This window comes from Enhydra lutris, unplaced genomic scaffold (assembly GCF_002288905.1).
Source record: "Enhydra lutris kenyoni isolate GAN:26980312 unplaced genomic scaffold, ASM228890v2 scaffoldscaffold33, whole genome shotgun sequence".
Taxonomy (NCBI): domain Eukaryota; kingdom Metazoa; phylum Chordata; class Mammalia; order Carnivora; family Mustelidae; genus Enhydra; species Enhydra lutris.
The window spans coordinates 3,609,858-3,626,856 of NW_019154117.1; the positions used below are offsets into that span (position 1 = coordinate 3,609,858).

Sequence of the window (16,999 nt, forward strand, 5' to 3'; positions counted from 1 at the left end):
GTGGCTTAGTTGGTTAAGCAGCTGCCTTCGGCTCAGGTCATGATCCCGGCGTCCTGGGATCGAGTCCCACATTGGGCTCCTTGCTCATCGGGGAGCCTGCTTCTCCCTCTGCCTCTGCCTTCCATTCTGTCTGCCTGTGCTTGCTCTCTCTCCCTCTCTCTCTCTGACAAATAAATAAATAAAATCTTTAAAAATAAAATAAAATAAAATAAAAGATAAAATAAAATTCTAAATCCTTTGTTGTCATTTCAACAGTCTTCATGGCATCTTCACCAAGTGTAGATTCCACCTCAAGAAACCACTTTCTTTTCTTTGCTTATCCATAGAAAGTAACTCCTCATCCATTCAAGTTTTATTGTGAGAATGCAGTAATTCAAATACAATAATAATGAACACCTTTGAAATATTGCAAAAATTACCAAAACATGACAGAGACACAAAGTGAGCAAATATCATTAGGAAGACGGCACCAAAAGACTTCCTTGACACAGGATTGCCACAGTCCTTCAGTCTGCAAAGACAGCATCTGTGAAATGCAGTAAAGCACACAAGAAGATGAGGTGTGCTCGCATTAGCTGTAATAGTTTTTTTGCTGGAGTCTTTATAGTTTTCTAGATATGGCATCAGGTCATCTGCATATAGTGATTCTTCTACTTTTTCCTTTCTAATTTGGGTGCCTTTTATTTCTTTTTCTTGCCTAATTGCTGTGACTATGACTTCTAACACTATGTTAAATAGAAGTGATGAGAGTAGACATCCTTGTCTTATTCTTCATCTTAGATAAAAAGCTTTCACCTCTTCACCACTGAGGATGACATTACCTGTGGGTTTGTCACATGTGGCCTTGAATCTGTTGAGGTACATTTCTTCTATACCCACTTGGTTTAGAATTTTTATCATAAATGGATGCTGAATTTTGTCAAATGATTTTTCTTCATCTACTGATACGATTATCATTTCTTTTGTTAATGGAGCATAGATGTGGAACCATTCTCATCTCCTACTTGATTGTGGTGAATGGTTCTTATAATGTATTGCTGAATTCAGTTTGCGGTATGTGCATCAAAGGTACTGGTTTGTAATGTGTTTGTTTGTTTTTGTAGCGTCTTTGTCTGGTTTGGTGTCAGGGCAATGCAGGCCTCACAGGAAGAGTTTGAACGCATTCATTCCTCTTCAACTTTATGGAATAGTTTAAAAAGGACAGGTACTAATTTTTAAAAAAATGTTTGGTAGAATTCAAGATGGAAAGATGGCAGTGGAGTAGGAGGACTCCAGGCTCACCTAATCCCATAAATATACCTAGTTATGAAATCATCCTAAATACCCCAGAAATCTATCCGAAGACTGGTAGGACAAACATCACAATCAAAGGTAGAGAAGAGGTCATATGAAGAGGTAGGAAGCACAGAGACAGGACTCAGGAGAGAAATGCACAGTGGCTGCAGTGGTAGGAAAGGAGCCGTGGTCGCACAGATGGATGAGACAGACCAGCACAAGTGAGAGTGCAGGAGGAAAACAAATTCCCATAGCAACCGGCTTGGAAAGTGAGAGGAGCGAAATTTCATGAGTTCTTGCAACCAGCAGGGGTTAAAGCCCGTTGTTTTAAAAGTCAGTGGGCTTGGCTGGAATAGAGCCCAGAGAGTGCTAAGCTGCTCTCACAGAGAGGGCAGGCAGACTACCCTCAGACAGTGTGGAAACAGGGATCTGAACAGTGGGGAGGGTGTGTGCTGATCTCAGAGCACATCCCAAATAGGCATCATTCACAGAGAGACCATTCTAGGAACAAAGGAACTCTCCAGCGCCATTTGCCTTCCCCGCCCCTCACTTAAGCATAGGGCCACCTGCAGGAACCAGTGGACCGTCACTATCTAACTTGCTTACACCAAGCCCCACTCTCGACCATGCACCAGAAAAAATGCACTTCCTAGTTATACCCGTCTCAGTCCCACTACAGTGGACTCCCTCCCCCAGAAGACTGGCCCAATCCCCTGCCCACACTGCATCTCCCAACTTGGGAGTTCTGCAGGGCCTCTTCCAGCAACAGTGGTGGCAAGTGTCCTTTCACAAGCAGACAAGAGCACATCTAATTAAAACACTCCACATTCAGGCCAGGGACCAAACACTGCCCACAGCAGACAAAGAGAACCTCTGAAGTTGACTGGCCTGAAAAATAAAGCAGCCAGGACACAACAGCGCAGCCCACACAACATACACAGGAGGTACTCCCTGAGGTGCCAGACCCTGGGGAAGAGAGGACATTGCACTGCAGGACACTACAGGACCTCTTCTTCATATAGCCATTACCCTCAAGAAGAGGAGACATGGCTGACTTGCCTAACACAGAGAAACAGGCACACAGATGTAGACAAAATAATAAGACAGAAAAATTTATCCCAAATCAAAGAACAGGTAAAGACCACAGATGGAGACATAAGTGAAACAGATATCAGTAACATGCTTGAGGGAGTATTTAAAGCAGTCATCATAAGGTTACTCAGTGGACTTGAGAAAAGAATAGAGGACATGACTGAGACCCTTAACAGAGATAACATAGCAGACAAAAGGGTTCCATAAACAAAAACATATGAGAAACATACTTGATGGAATGAACAGCAGGCTGGAAGAAGCAGAATGAATTAATGACCTAGAAGACAAAATAATGAAAAGGAATCAAGCTGAACAAAGGAGAGAAAAAAGAATAATGGAAAATGAGAACAGACTTAGGGAATTCAGTGACTCCAACAAATGTAAGAACATTTGTATTATATGACTCTCACAAGAGGAAGAGAGAGAAAAGGGGGGCACAAACTTATTTGAAGAAATAATAGCTGAAAACTTCCCTAATCTGGGGAAGGAAACAGACATCCACATCCAGGAGGCAAGGAGAACTCCCATCAAAATCAACAAAAACAGATCCACACCAAGATATATTATAATTAAAATGGCAAAACATAGTGATAAAGAAAAAATATTAAAAGCAGTGAGACAAAGAAGACAGTTACAGGCAAGGGAAAACTGCATAAGGCTATCAGGGGATTTTTCAGCAGAAACTTTGCAGGCCAGAATGGAGTGACATGATATATTCAAAGTACTACATGGGGAAAATCTGCAACCAAGAATATTCTAGGGGCGCCTGGGGGGCTCAGCTGTTAAGCATCTGCCTTTGGCTCAGGTCGTGATCTCGGTGTCCTGAGATCAAGCCCTGCGTTGGGCTCCCTGCTCAACAGGAAACCTGCTTCTCCCTCTACCATTCCCCCCTGCTTGTATTCCCTTTCTTGCTGTCTCTCTCTCTCTCTGTCAAATAAATAAATAAAATCTTAAAAAAAAAAAAAAAAGAATACTCTATCTGGCAAGATTATCATTCATAACAAAAGAAGAGATAAAAAGCCTCCCAAACAAAAGCTAAAGGAATTCATGACCACTAAGCCAGCCCTGCAAGAAATATTAAAGGGGAATCTTCTTTTTTTTTTTTTTTTTTTAAAGATTTTATTTATTTATTTGACAGAGATCACAAGTAGGCAGAGAGACAGGCAGAGAGAGAAGGAGGAAGCAGGCTCCCCTCTGAGCAGAGAGCCCGACGCGGGGCTCGATCCCAGGACCCTGGGATCATGACCTGAGCCAAAGGCAGAGGCCTTAACTCACTCAGCCACCCAGGCACCTTAAAGGGGAATCTTTAAGTAGAAAGAAGACCAAGAGTGACAGTATTAAGGTAGGAAACACAAAAGCAGTAAATATGAGTATTTCTGTAAAAATGCAGTCAAGGCACTCATAAAATGGAAGGATGTAAAGTATGACACCATATATCTAAAATGTGGAGAGGAGAGTAAAGAATAGGTCCAAGCTTAAATGATCATTGACAATATAGACCGCTGTAGGCAGAAGATACTACATGCAAACCTAATGGTAACCCTATGTAAAAAATGACTAATAAATATGCCAAGCATAGAAAGAAATACAAATATATCACTAAAGAAACCAGCAAACCACAAAAGAAAAAAAGACAAAGGATCAGAGAAAATCTTCAGAAATGACAAAACAATAAAATGGCAATGAATATATATCAATAGTTACTTTGAATGTAAAAGGACTAAATGCTCAATCAAAAGACAAGGGGTGACAGAATGGATAAAAACAAAAAACAAAAAAAGCAAAAAAACCTCACAAGACCCAGCTATATATACTGCCTACAAAGGACTCATTTCAGACCTAAAGATACCTGCAGATTGAAAATGAGGGGATGGAGAAACATTTATTCTGTTAATGGATGTTAAAAGCAAGCTGGAGCAACAGTACTTACCTTGAACAAGACAGACTTTAAAACAAAGACTGCAACAAGAAACAAAGAGGGATGCTATATAATAATAAAGAGGACACTCCAACAAGATACAACGATTGTAAATATTTATGCAGGAGCACCCAAACACATAGAAAAGTTAAAAACAAACATAAAGGAACTCATTGCTAATAACACAACAATAGTAGGGGACTTTAACACCCCACTTATATCAGTGGACAGATCATCAAAACAAAAGAATCAACAAGGTAAACATTGGCTTTGAGTGACATACTGGACAAGATGAACATAAAAGATGCATACAGAACATTCCATCCTAAAACAGAATACACATTCAAGTGAAAATGGAACATTCTCCAGAATATATCACATATTAGGCCACAAAACAAGCCTCAACAAATTCAGAAAGATCAAAGTCATACCATGCACCTTTTCCAACCATAATACTATGAAACTAGAAGTCGACCACAAGGAAAAAAAAAAAACAAAAACAAAACACAAAAACAGAAAGACCACAAACACATGGAGGTTAAATTACATGCCACTACACAATGAATGGGTCAACCAAGAAATAAAAGAGGAAATTTTAAAGTGGATAAAAACAAATGAAAATGGAAACAATACTTCAAAACCTTTGGGATGTAGCAAAAGTGGTTCCAAGAGGGAAGTATATAGCAATACAGGCTGACCTCAGGAAGGAAATTCTTAAATAAACAACCTAACCATATACCTAAAGGAGCTAGAAGAAAAAAACCTAAAACCAGCAAAAGGGAGGAAATAATAACAATTAGAGCAGAAACAAATGATACAGAAACTAAAAAATAGAACAGGTCAATGAAACAAGTATCTGTTCTTTGAAAAAAATCAAAATTGATAAACCTGTAGCCAAACTAATCAAGAAAAAAAGGATTCAAATAAATAAACCCCAAATGAGAGAAGAGTAGTAACAACCAACACCACAGAAAAAAACAGGTATAAAAGAATATTATGAAAAACTATATGTCAACAAATTAGACAACCTAGAAGAAATGGATAAATTCCTAGAAAAATAACCTTCCACAACTGACTCAGGAAGAAACAGAAAATTTTGACAGATTACCAGCAAAGAATTTCAATCAGTAATCAAAAAATTCCCAACAAACAGAAGTCTCAACAACAAAAGCCCAGGACCAGGTAGTTAGTTGCACAGGTGAATTTTACCAAACATTTAAAGAAGAGTTGATACCTATTCTTCTCAAACTATTCTAAAAACTAGAATAGGAAGGGAAACTTCCATATTCATTCCGGCATTATCCTGATACCAAAGCCAGAAAAAGACACTAAAAAAAAAAAAAAAAAAAAACCATTGGCCAGTATCCCTGAAGAACACAGATTCAAAAATCCTCAACAAAATACTAGCAAACTGAATCCAACAGTACATTTTTTTTAAAAAATCATTCACCATGATCAAGTGGGATTTATTCCTGGGCTACAAGTTGGTTCGATATTGGGAAATCAATCAACATGATACATAACACATCAGTAAGAGAAAGAGTAGGAACCATATGATCATTTCAGTAGATGCAGAAAAAGCACAAAACTAAGCACTACATCCATTCATCATAAAAACCTTCAACAAAATAAAGTTTGGAAGGAACATACCTCAACATAATAAAGGCCATATATGAAAAATCTACAGCCTGGGCACCTGGGTGTTTCAGTTGGTTAAGTGTCCACCTCCTGGTTAGCTCAGGTTATGATCTCAGGGTCATGAGATTGAGCCCTACATCGGACTCCACAGTCAGCAGGGAATCTGCTTGAGATCTCTCTCTCTCTCCCTGCCCCACACCCCTCTCTAAAATAAAGAAATAAATCTTTTTAAAAAAGGAAAAGAAAAATCTACAGCCAATCATCCTCAACAGAGAAAAACTGAAAGCGTTTCCCCTAAGGTCAGGAATAAAACAAGGATCTCTAATGTCACCACTTTTATTCAGTACAGTAATGGAAATCCTAACCATAGCAATCAGACAAGAAAAGGGAATAAAATGTATCCAAATTAGCAAGTCTTTCCACAGTCTACTTAGAATCAGTATTTTACCACTTCAGTCGGAATGTAGAAATACTTTCAACTTCGAAGGCACTTCACCCCCTCCTACCATAGTTTCTTTATTCTGTTTACATACATTAAAAGCTCCGTCAGACAATATTATAATTTTTTGTTACCAGCATCAAACCTGTTTTGAAGAACTCAAGAAGTCTATCACTTTCATCTAGATATTTACCATTTCTGTTCTTCTTCCTGCAGTCCTTGTGTTCCAAGTGTCTCTTCTGCTATCATTTCCCTTCAGTCTGAAGATCTTTACCAATTCTTTTAGAGCACAAATTCTACAAATTATAGAACAAATTCTGTTTTTGTTAACCTAGAAATTTTTCTTGATTCATTCCTGAGGAATATTTTCTCTGAAAACAGATTTCTGAGTTGATAGGTTTTTTTCCTTCAATGCTTCAGAAATGCTGTGCTACTTGCTTCTGGACTACATGGTTTCTGGTGAGAAATCTGCAGTCATTTAACCACTGTTTCCCTCCAGGCCCTGCATCATTTTCCTCTGGCTGCTTTCACCACTTTTTATCTTTATTTCTCAGCAGTTTATGATGTGTCCAGGTATGGAATTTTTTGGGTTTGTACCTTTTGGGGATTCATTCCGCTCCTTCAATCTACAGGTTTGTCTTTCACCAAACTTGGGAAGTTTTCCATATTATTTCCTCATATTTTTTCAGCATTGCACTCTTTCTCCTCTGCTTCTGGGTCTGTTGACACAAATGTTAGATCTCCACGGCTGTTCCACAGCCCGTGAAGCTCTGTTCATTTTTTTCTAAGTTCTGATTAGTTCAGGTATCTTAGTTTTCAGTTTTCAAGTTTCCATGTCTCTCCTCTTTGTATCCCACATCTTCACGGGTACTTTCCACTTTACATTTGTTTTAACAATGTTTGTAACTGCTTGCTGAGACATATTTACAATAGTTTCTTTAAATTCTTGTGGGATCATCCCAACATCTATTTTAGCTTGCTACTGCCAAGTGTTGGCTGTCTTTTTCCATTGCAAGTTGGCATTTTTATGGTTTCTCATTTGATAAGTATTTGGATTGCACTGGTTGGATCAGATTGGATTGGATTTTAAATATTATGAGACACTCAGTCTCTTTACATCCTGTGGTGATTGGCTGATATTGTTCCTTTAGCAAGCAGCTGACCTACTTAGGTTTAAGCTGCGAGTTAGAACTCATCTTCTGTGGCTATAGCGTCAGTTTGGTTTTCAGTGCCTGTGCTGTTCTAATCCGACCTGAAACGTGTGTAGCTCTCAGGGGCCAGTCTAGCCATCAACTCAGTTCTCAGCTTATTATATGCTAATTAGAATCAGATCCATACATACACAGGTCAGGGGTGAACCCAGGAGTTCATCAACAACTTTATGGGGTTACTTTCCCAAGCTCTTCCTTTTTCATGATCTCCCTGACCCGTGGGACTCCCCTTTCCAACTCCCTAGAGAGAACCATCCACTTCCACAACTGAGCAGAGCCAAGTGGCTGAACAGAAAGGGGAAAAAAGCAGTGGATTTTGATTCTGTACCCTTTGAGCCCTGGCTCCACCCAGCAGAGAGAAGGGCTCTCCCCTATCACTGTGTTGGCGCCTGCTCCTACTGCTACCGCTCAGAACTGTCTGTGGGCTCGGGCACAAGCGAAGGGCAGAGAAAACAGCGAGGGATCCACACCATGCTCCGAGCTTCAGGAGCTCCTTCTTCTTCCTGCTCTGCAAGCCGAAACTAGCAGGCGTCTCCTGGAGCTTCCCTGCTGCACCCAGCACTCACCCCCAGGCTTCACGCTGCCCTGACCTCGGGTCAGGAGGCACCGAAGGGAAATGCTAAGCTCACCACTAGCCCAGGAATCCCTGGCATTCTGGCACACTTCCCCATCCTCCTGTTGCTACTTACTTCCCAAGTCTCAGAGAGCTGAGCCCTGCCCGGGGCCCGGCATATAGCTAGGCTCAGTAAGTGAAGGGCTGGTGTGCTGTGCACACTCTGTCTTGCCCAGCACCAGGATTCTCAGCCTAGTTATTTTTTATTACGAGTCAAATAGTGTGTGCATAAAGCTGTACAACTGTGAGGTCCAGAGCGGTGCTGTCTTCCTGCGGAAAGGACTGGAGTGCCCCTGCCTGAGCACACAGCAGCCACCTGAGATCACCCCAATGCGGGCATCTCTCTGCCCGTCTTGTCACTCTGCCAACAGGACTCCGCCCCTTTTCTCTGGGCTGGGGAACTGCAGAAGCTTCAGTGCTCAGCCTCTCAGTCACCCTACAGGAACGGGAGCTGCCCCCAGGGGAAGAGAACTAGCATCGGGCTCCCTCGCATCCTGGTCTGCATCCCACCCTGGGCCCTGGCCTGATCTGCACGGCCCTGAGATGCTCAAATACCTTCAAGCCAACGATCTTTATAATTCTTCCCGCTTCTCTGGTCACCTTCAGCGAACGGTTCACCCAAATGAACAGATCTGCCATGCTTGGAAGTAGCTAACTCCCCACTCCCACCTTTTTTTTTTTAATAAACAGATTCCAAAAAGTTTCTTGAGATCAGTGCACAGAAGAAGGAACTAGGGCTTACCTTGGGCACGTCCCGTGAATCCCTGCCGCACACCAAAAATCAGCTTTATGTCTAGAAGGGTCTTTCTCCCCTCAGTTAACCGTGTGTGTATGCATTAAAGTCAAGAAGTATACGTTGAGTGCGTGCTTACTGCAAATGGAGCCTCTGCAGACGATGCTGCTGCCCCGATCCTTCCCCCAGGTTGGACCTGACCCTTTATCTGAGGTCACCAGACCTATTCTTGGCTCTGCTGGGATTTTCTTACCAGGATGACCCTTTCCCCATAGAAAAAACCTCTAAAAGCATGACGGCAGTCATGGGAAACACACAATACGAAATGAAAAATGATTCACAAATATTTTTCACAAATGTGCCACAAAGTTAGGTCAAGTTACATAATTGGCAACTTTTTCCTGCCAGCTTACAGGGAATTAAACCCAGAATCTGTTCAAGTGACTATTTTCAGCCTCCCAAGGGACCAAAGAATCAGGATTTAAGCGACAGCCCCAAGGGCAAGCTTGCGAGCATCTGTGCACGTGGGGGCACATCATTATCGGGCGGATTTCCTCAGGGACCCTCTAAAATCAGAGTGTTGGCACTGAAAGGGACTTTCACACACACACACACACACACACACACACACACACACACACACACCCCACCCTCCAGAGCAAGTAGAGCCAGAAGGATCAGGTCGCTACAGGTGGGTCACACAGTGGGAAGGAGTGAGATGTGGGAGCCACACACCCACACCGGTAACAGAAAGCGAGGGCAGAGCTCTCCCAGCACACACCTGAGCAGCCCGGGTGTGTCACCTGCATCAGGAAGGTAAGGACTGGCTCAAGCCGGAGCGCCACCCTGACGGGGCTCATTAGGTAGAAAACCAGGCTACGGATGCAGACATGATGTGGTCCACAGGCTACTCTGGGCTGCAAGGTGACCACACTGGGAGCACCAGCATCCCAAGTTACTGGGGAGAAAGGCTTGGAACTTCCAGCTGCTCCTACCTTGGCTGGCTTCTGGCTGCACGGAGCTCGGAGGAAGCGGGGGTGAGGATTCCGGGGCCTCCGCCGCTGGGTGCTCAGCCACTGGGCAGATGATAAACCACCTCTTCCCTGTGTGCAGGACTATGGAGAGGGACCAAAACAGCAGGAGAGACTGGTGAATTTCTCCCATGACCAATGGGACCCCTCACCATCAGCACCAGACCTGCCTGGGGAACTCAAGTCAGTTGGGGGGGGGCCTTCTGCAGCCCACTCGGGCTACTGGCAGCCTTGGGCTCACACAACACCCCCAAACATGGCTGAGCTCCTGGGATGCTTGCAGTGCTGTCGGCGAAGGGGGTAACGCCAGCCGGGACAACAGGAAGCAGCGGGGAGTCCCTGGCATGCTCGGCCCCACCAGCGCCAGACCCAGCCCCTCACAGCAGCCCCACACCTGGGGAGATGCTCACCCCATAGTGCAGCAACCCCCCCCACACCGTGTGATGACCAGACCCCTTTACGACACGCGCAGCAGGGTCTGACGGAATGCCTGCTAAGAGACATGGGAAGAAGGGGGATGGAAATGCCTCCTCCACGCTGGGTCTGGCGGGCAGGCAGGGCCCGGAAGGCACACGTACCGTTCTGCTGATACACAGGGGCGTTTGCCTGGGACTGGCGACTCTCCTGGCGGAGGTAAAGGGTCAGAAGTCAGCAGAGCACGTGAAACAAGGACTTCCTGCCAAACACACTGTGGCCTCAAAACACCCGAGGGGCCTCTGAAGCTCAGACGTTTCCAACCGAACTGAAGGTGCTCACCGCACCACCCCACGGCCGCCTCACCGGACTCTGCGTGACCCGCAGCCGCCTCCAGCAGGCCTGGGGCATCAGCAAGCCCTGGCCCTTTTGGGACCCCACACCCGGGACTCACCTCCCCGGTGCCCAGGCCACAGGTGCTGAGGTGCGGCGGGCTCATCCCCGGGTCGGAGCCACGGTCAATGTCTGTGTCCTCACTGAGCATGTCCTCCGCCTTGTCCATGACGTCTTTCATCTGTTCGATGAACGTCTCCCGCTCGGCCTGCAGGATGAAGTCGTGCTCCACCTGCAACAGCACAGGCAGCCCTGCTGGGGGACGCACCACGGGCAGGGGCATGCGCCAGGGCGTCCCTGACGGGTCTGCCTCACGTGTGCGCCGCGCTCAGCCCGAGGAGGAAGCCCCAGCTGGGGGGCCGGCTCTGCAGAGAGCCAGGGGCCAGGGGCTGGGGAAGGCCGGCAGCCGCGTGCCCCACGGACAGGGGGAGACGGCCTTGCTGACCCAGGAAGACACCCGGCCTCACCATGTAGGTGGCGATCTCATCAGGCGCATCCCCGTCCAGGTCAAACTTGAATGTCACCATCTTGTGGTTGTGTGTCTCCAGCTGGCACTCCACCATCTTGTCGCCCGTGTTGCACACCTACGGGACACTCAGGTGGTGAGACCGGGAGCAGGCCGTGTCTGGGGAGCCCTGCGCCTGCGGGCCCTCCCTGCCAGGCCACTCACGTTCAGGATGGTCAGCCGGGGGCGGCTGGCTCTCTCCTGGCGGGAGCGCGCGCGCGTCGACCGGCGGTGATGTTTCCGGGTGGCCTTGCCTTCCAGCCTCCCCCCGCCGAACGCACCCTCACAGCTGTCACTCATCTCTCTGCCAGAGGTGACATCAGAACCTCCGTAGCTGTGTGAAAACCGAGAATGTGACAGCAACCTGCGGACCAGTCTCACGTGGGAAGCGTGGTTTTTCAGGAAACAGCCAGAAAACCTGGAGGGCCTGGAGCCAGCCCTGACCCCACCTTAGGGCCCCACCCCCTTCTGCTGTTCCGTCTTGGGTGGCACTGGGGTCATGGGAACGCAAGCACTGTCTGACCTCGGACCTTTGGCCTGAATCCTGACCTGTGACACAGGCCCCACAGGCTCACAGCAAATGACAAAATCAGGAAAAATACTCCCCTGTGCCTCAGTTTCCCCATCTGTGTAACTGCAACGAAAACTTGACAACCCCCTGGGACTACAGCAGGGTTGAGAAGGATTTGCACTGAATTTGGTGCTAGTGCACTGGGAAACACAGCCATTTCTTGCATCCAATCCCTCCCCGGCTGACATGTTCTGTGACCAGGAGAGGACAGGTGGCCAGCAGCCACGGTGCTGGGGATCTGGAAGGTTGGGCCATACTCTGCCCTGCTCTCCCAGCCTCCCCGGGTCCCCAGGCTTGCTAACTCTTTGTCCACTGCCTCTCCCTTCTAGAACATCCCGGGGACCACAGACAGGCACCAGGACTCAGGACACAGAGGGAGCACATGGCAGCCAGACCCCAGAGGACCAAGTCAGGCTTGGAAATGCGTCTAGAGGGCCTGACTCATGAGGGGCAGACGGGCGGGGTCTGTGTGAGGTCGCAGTGGGTGGGCTGAGCGGACTGTGAGCCTGTGGCCACCTCCACTGTCCACGGGGCCAACAGCCGTTACCTCTCACAGCTCTGCGGGGGGCCGGGCTGCTTGTCCTGGGAGGCCTGCTCCTGCAACAGAACCGTAGATGGGACGACGGGTCACCATGGCACAGCGGCACCCAGCCTGCTGTCCCCCCTCAGACAGCTGCTGTCCCCAGCCCAGAAAGCCAACCACACAAGGCAGGCATAAGGGTTTTTATCTCGTGCAGGTCCTAAAAGTCGAGATCCTCCCCTCTTCTTGGCCAATATGCTACCCCACGTTGATCTTCCCCACGGGGAGCACACAGGGCCAGGGAGGCTTGCCACGGGCCTTCCACTGCCCCCAAGGGAAGGCCCTGCAAATCCACGTGTAAACATCGTGGTCTCCAGCTAGATGCCTTCAAGGAAAGGGTAATGTGTGAGACAGAAGAGAACAGTTACAACAGCCATCCCAGGGCACACACTTCTGCCTTCCTGAGTGCACTGTGGCTTTTAGAGCTGTGACATCACTACACAGGGGGCCACTAGGGTCAGGTGTCAGGGGCTGAGCCCGGAGGGCAGGGGCACACACCTCTGGCGCTGGCTCCACCGTCAGCTGCACAGGTGGGCAGGGGCTGGCAAGCCCGGGCCCGGTGGGCGGCGGTGGCTGGGTAGCAGGTGGCAGGAGTGGGGCGGTCTGGACAGGCAGGCTCTGAGATGCCACCACCACTGCAGGGGCCAGGGAGCTGGGGAGCTGAGGCAACTCAGGGACAGCAGGCGGCAACACTTCTGGCAGAGGTGGGGAGAGGACGGTGGCCGGCACAGGCGCCATGGGGACCTGGGCGGTGACATCAGCAGCATATGGAGGTGGGTGGCCAAGTAGGATCTGGAGGCACAGGGGACAGGGATGCAAGTCGGAGGGCCAGCCACGCCTCTGCCAAGGGTCCTGTACCAGGCAGGCGAGCACACCGGCTGTCCCGCTCCAGTCCACCCATAGCCTGAGCGTGTAGGTACACGGACTCAGCAAAAACTCTCAGGTCCCTATTTGCATACAAGCAAACCTAAAACTACGCTTCTTTAATGAACCCGTAGCTGAGGCCAGCTGGGGCTCTACAGCTGGCATGTACCTAGCACCAAATACGGCTCTCCACTGCCACCCGAGGGGCCTGACCCCCACGCTGCGTCCTTTCCCAGCCCTGTCAGCCACATAGGAGAGGGACCGGGGACCTCGGCCTTCCGTGGGCTGGCTCCTCACAGTCCCTTCTGTGAAAGCTCCTGGTGGGATGGTTGAGACAGGCGGCAGGCAGGTCCCCCGTGGATGAGTGGGAGCCTCCATCCCGCCCCAGCTCCGGACAAGGTCAGGAACGGGAAGGTCTGCTGTCGGCCCTGCTGCGGGGGACGGCTCAGCACCAGGGCGCCGCAGCCCAGCAGCCTGTCTGCCCTGGAAGGACCCCCGGCTGCTGTGTTCAGGGGCGTCTGCTCTCAGCACGGGGAAGCCAGTGAGGCGGCCGGGCCAATGCGTCAATAAGCCACAGATGGTGGGGAGGCCGCCAGGCCTGACCAACAACCTCTGAGCACACCACGCCTCCTCCAGCCGCTGCCTGGGCAAGCGACCCTGTGCACCTAACCCAGGCTAGCCCGAGTGACGGACCTGGCATGTGCTTGTGCAGCCCCGTGCCAGACCGTGGCGCTCCTCATATCTGGTCGTCAACCCAGACGACCCCTCCCTTCACCAAGTATCAATCCCTTCTGGAATCAGATGCTGAGCGTCAACAGCCCGGAGAGCCCGTTTGCTCTCAGCACATGGAGTCTTGTTCCAGACCAGATCCAGAGGAATCAGTGCAGAATGACACCCGGAACCTCCACATGCTCTGGGGACGGCTCTCCACCACGAAGCCTCAAGGCAGCTACTGGTCCCACCACACAGGAGAGCAGTCCGAGCTCAGAAGGCCAAGGGCTTACTGCTTGCACACAGTGGCTGAGGCTTAGAGCCAGTTGGAGGGGGGCTCCAGGGAACTGGCTGCAAGGTGGGGGGACCCCCAAGTAAGAGGCCTCAGGAACCAGGCTGCAAGGTTCAAGGGGCCTCTGAGGCCCCTAGGAAACAGGGTGCAACTTGGGGGGGGTCCCAGGTGACAGGCCCCAGGAAATAGGCTATAAGGTACAGGGGGCCCAGGTGAGAGGCCCCCAGGAAACAGGGTGCAAGGTGAGGGACCCTAGGTGAGAGGCTCCCAGGAAACACAGTGCAAGGTGGGGGGACCCAGGTGAGAGGCCCTACAAAACAGGGTGCAAGGTAGGGGGGGCCCCAAGTAACAGGCTGCAAGGTGGGGGATAGGGCCAGGTGAATAGCCCCCACTCCAGCTCCTCGCCTTGCACGAGATTGGGAAACAGCCCTGGAGCTCGAAACCATGTATGGGCTTACAGGTGTGTGGAGCCCTGGGGAGGCCTGCACATCCAGCAGGGCCTGTGACCCTCGTCCCGTCACTGTCAGCATGACAAGCAGCCCGAAGTCCCACCGACCCTGGACATCGTCCTTGTCTGCTCTGTGCCCCACAGAGCCCGGTCGGCCTCACTGCCTGGCTGCTGAGCCCACACCGGAGCAGACAACACCATGCCGAGGCTGCCAGACCCCCACCCAGGGAGGGCCGGTGCCGCAACGCCCAGCACAGCCGGGCACGCCCCCCACCATGGCCAGGCACCCCCCACCATCACTAGCGGCTGCAACTGACCCTCGGAAAGGCCCGATGGCGGAACCCTTAGTCACGCCCATTCCCACAGCTCTGGAGGAGGCCAACACACTACATGCTCCAGAGAAACCACAGCCGAGGACCACGGCTGCCTACTCTCCCACCCCCTGCCCCCCGGATCTCACGCTTTAGACTTAGATGCCAGAGACATCTCCCAGCACCCAGAGGGCAGGCCCGACGTGGCAGCTGGATTACCTGGCTTCCCGCCCCACTGGCCGGAGCAGCCTGCTCAGGAGGGCGGACGAGGCCAGGCTGGTGGGGCTGTGGCAGGGTGGGGGGCGCCGGCTGTGGAGGGGTGGCCCGCACGGTCTGCGCCACGTGGAGGGGAGATGGTGGGATGTCGCTGGGCACCATCTGCGGGAAGGCCGCCGGGTACACGGGCTGGGCTGGTAGCTGGGCCGGGAGCTGGGCCACGGCGGCAGGGTGAATGGACAGGGCGGCCACACCCTGCGGGGCCACGGCCAGCAGAGGGATGGCGGTGGCGGTGGCAGCCACGTTTGGCACAATGGTCCGGCACGGCACTGCCACTGGCGCCCCAGCGGGGTGGGGCAGCTTGACGGCCTGCAGAGGCAGGGCTGGCGATGAGGGTAGGGGGGCAGCGGCCGCGCCGAGCGGGAGGCTGGGCAAGATGACGGCGGGAGAGAAATACTGCGAGGGGGCGGGCACGGTGGGCCCACTGGCGGCTGGCAGGTCAGGGAGAGCTGCAGGGAGGCTGTCAATGGAGGCCAGGGGCGCGATGGGGGGCACAACGGGGGGCCCCACAGGAAGCGGAGGCACCTGAAAGACACGGGAACACCTCAGCAACCCCAGAGCTCCGTCCCACCCGTGGCACACCCACACTGCCAGAAGGAACCGGACCACAAACCCAGTTCAAACGGGACCTCGGAGAGCCCCCCTAGTGCCACGGAAGGGCCACGACGCTGCGGTCCACCCTGTGCTGACGGGTGGCTACCATGACAGCCAGTGGTTGAAGTCCAAGTGGTCGTAGCAGGGAGCAGCAGCTCCGTGGCTCTAGCACGTTTTCATTTGGGGAGCCAGGACCGTCCGAGCCTGCAGATTGGCCAAAAAGATCCAAACACACACACACAGAGACCAAATCTTGTGGCGGGCTGAGTCAGGGAAAGCATGTCCTTGAGCCCCCACGCGTGGAGGCCATGCCCCCGTGCCGCGGGGCCTGGGGAGCAGGCCTCTCCCACAGTGGAGCTCTGGAACCTTCCATGCCTGGTCTTCCATCCTGGAGACCCCCAGCGTCTGATTCCTGGAGGGAGCATGTCCGACATTTCAGAGTCTCCAGCGATCCACTTTAACCCCTTCTGGTGGCCAGCGCACGAGCGTCATCATGAGACGCGCCTTTGCACAATCACAAATCAGCCACGGTCCTTGAGCCAACGTCTGTGTACCAGAGAGCAAGCGGGGACTCAGCGAGACAGTGAACACAACCCGACGTGGCTGTGCTGGGGTGAGGCCCGGTGGTAGGAAGCTTCTGGGTGGTGTCCACAAACTTCAGGGACACTCACAACTCCTACACGAGGTGGCACGTTGTGGCTGTGTCCTGCCAGGGTCCACAATCGGAAGGACCCATGAGTTGAAAGCCATGGACGGCGTCAGCCTGGGAGACGGCTCCCGGGTACCACACGCCATCCAGTGTCACCCATCCAGTGTCACCCATCACCTGAAGCCGCAGACATCCCAGGATGACCGTCAGCACAGCCTGGCGGACGCCGGGACAGATGGTGGCCGTAGCGCCATGCTCTTCCCTGGCCCTGACCCTGGACCAAACCTCTCCCTGACCTGGACATCCCTGGGAGATGCCAAGGGCAGGTGGACATGGCCACCCCATCCCCAGGAAGCGGTCCCAACCCACAGACCCAGGAGCATCTGCAGCCCAGAGGCCGGAGAGGGACCAGCCAGAGGGGAGGGGCGGGGCGGGAGGTAC

At 51.1% G+C, this 16,999-nt stretch overlaps 1 protein-coding gene across 1 annotated transcript in view; it reads right to left on the reverse strand.

The window, feature by feature from the left end:
• The window catches only part of LOC111153512 (WNK lysine deficient protein kinase 2), a 161,801-nt gene that overhangs the window by 94,478 nt on the left and 50,324 nt on the right, over positions 1–16,999 (reverse strand). The window contains exons 13-20 of the mRNA XM_022512572.1: positions 15,259–15,840; positions 12,912–13,205; positions 12,381–12,430; positions 11,428–11,596; positions 11,225–11,341; positions 10,819–10,989; positions 10,529–10,574; positions 9,915–10,034 (exon numbers count right to left, since the gene is read on the reverse strand). Coding sequence (XP_022368280.1) covers positions 9,915–10,034; positions 10,529–10,574; positions 10,819–10,989; positions 11,225–11,341; positions 11,428–11,596; positions 12,381–12,430; positions 12,912–13,205; positions 15,259–15,840 — 1,549 coding nt within the window. The remainder of the gene's footprint in view (positions 1–9,914; positions 10,035–10,528; positions 10,575–10,818; positions 10,990–11,224; positions 11,342–11,427; positions 11,597–12,380; positions 12,431–12,911; positions 13,206–15,258; positions 15,841–16,999) is intronic.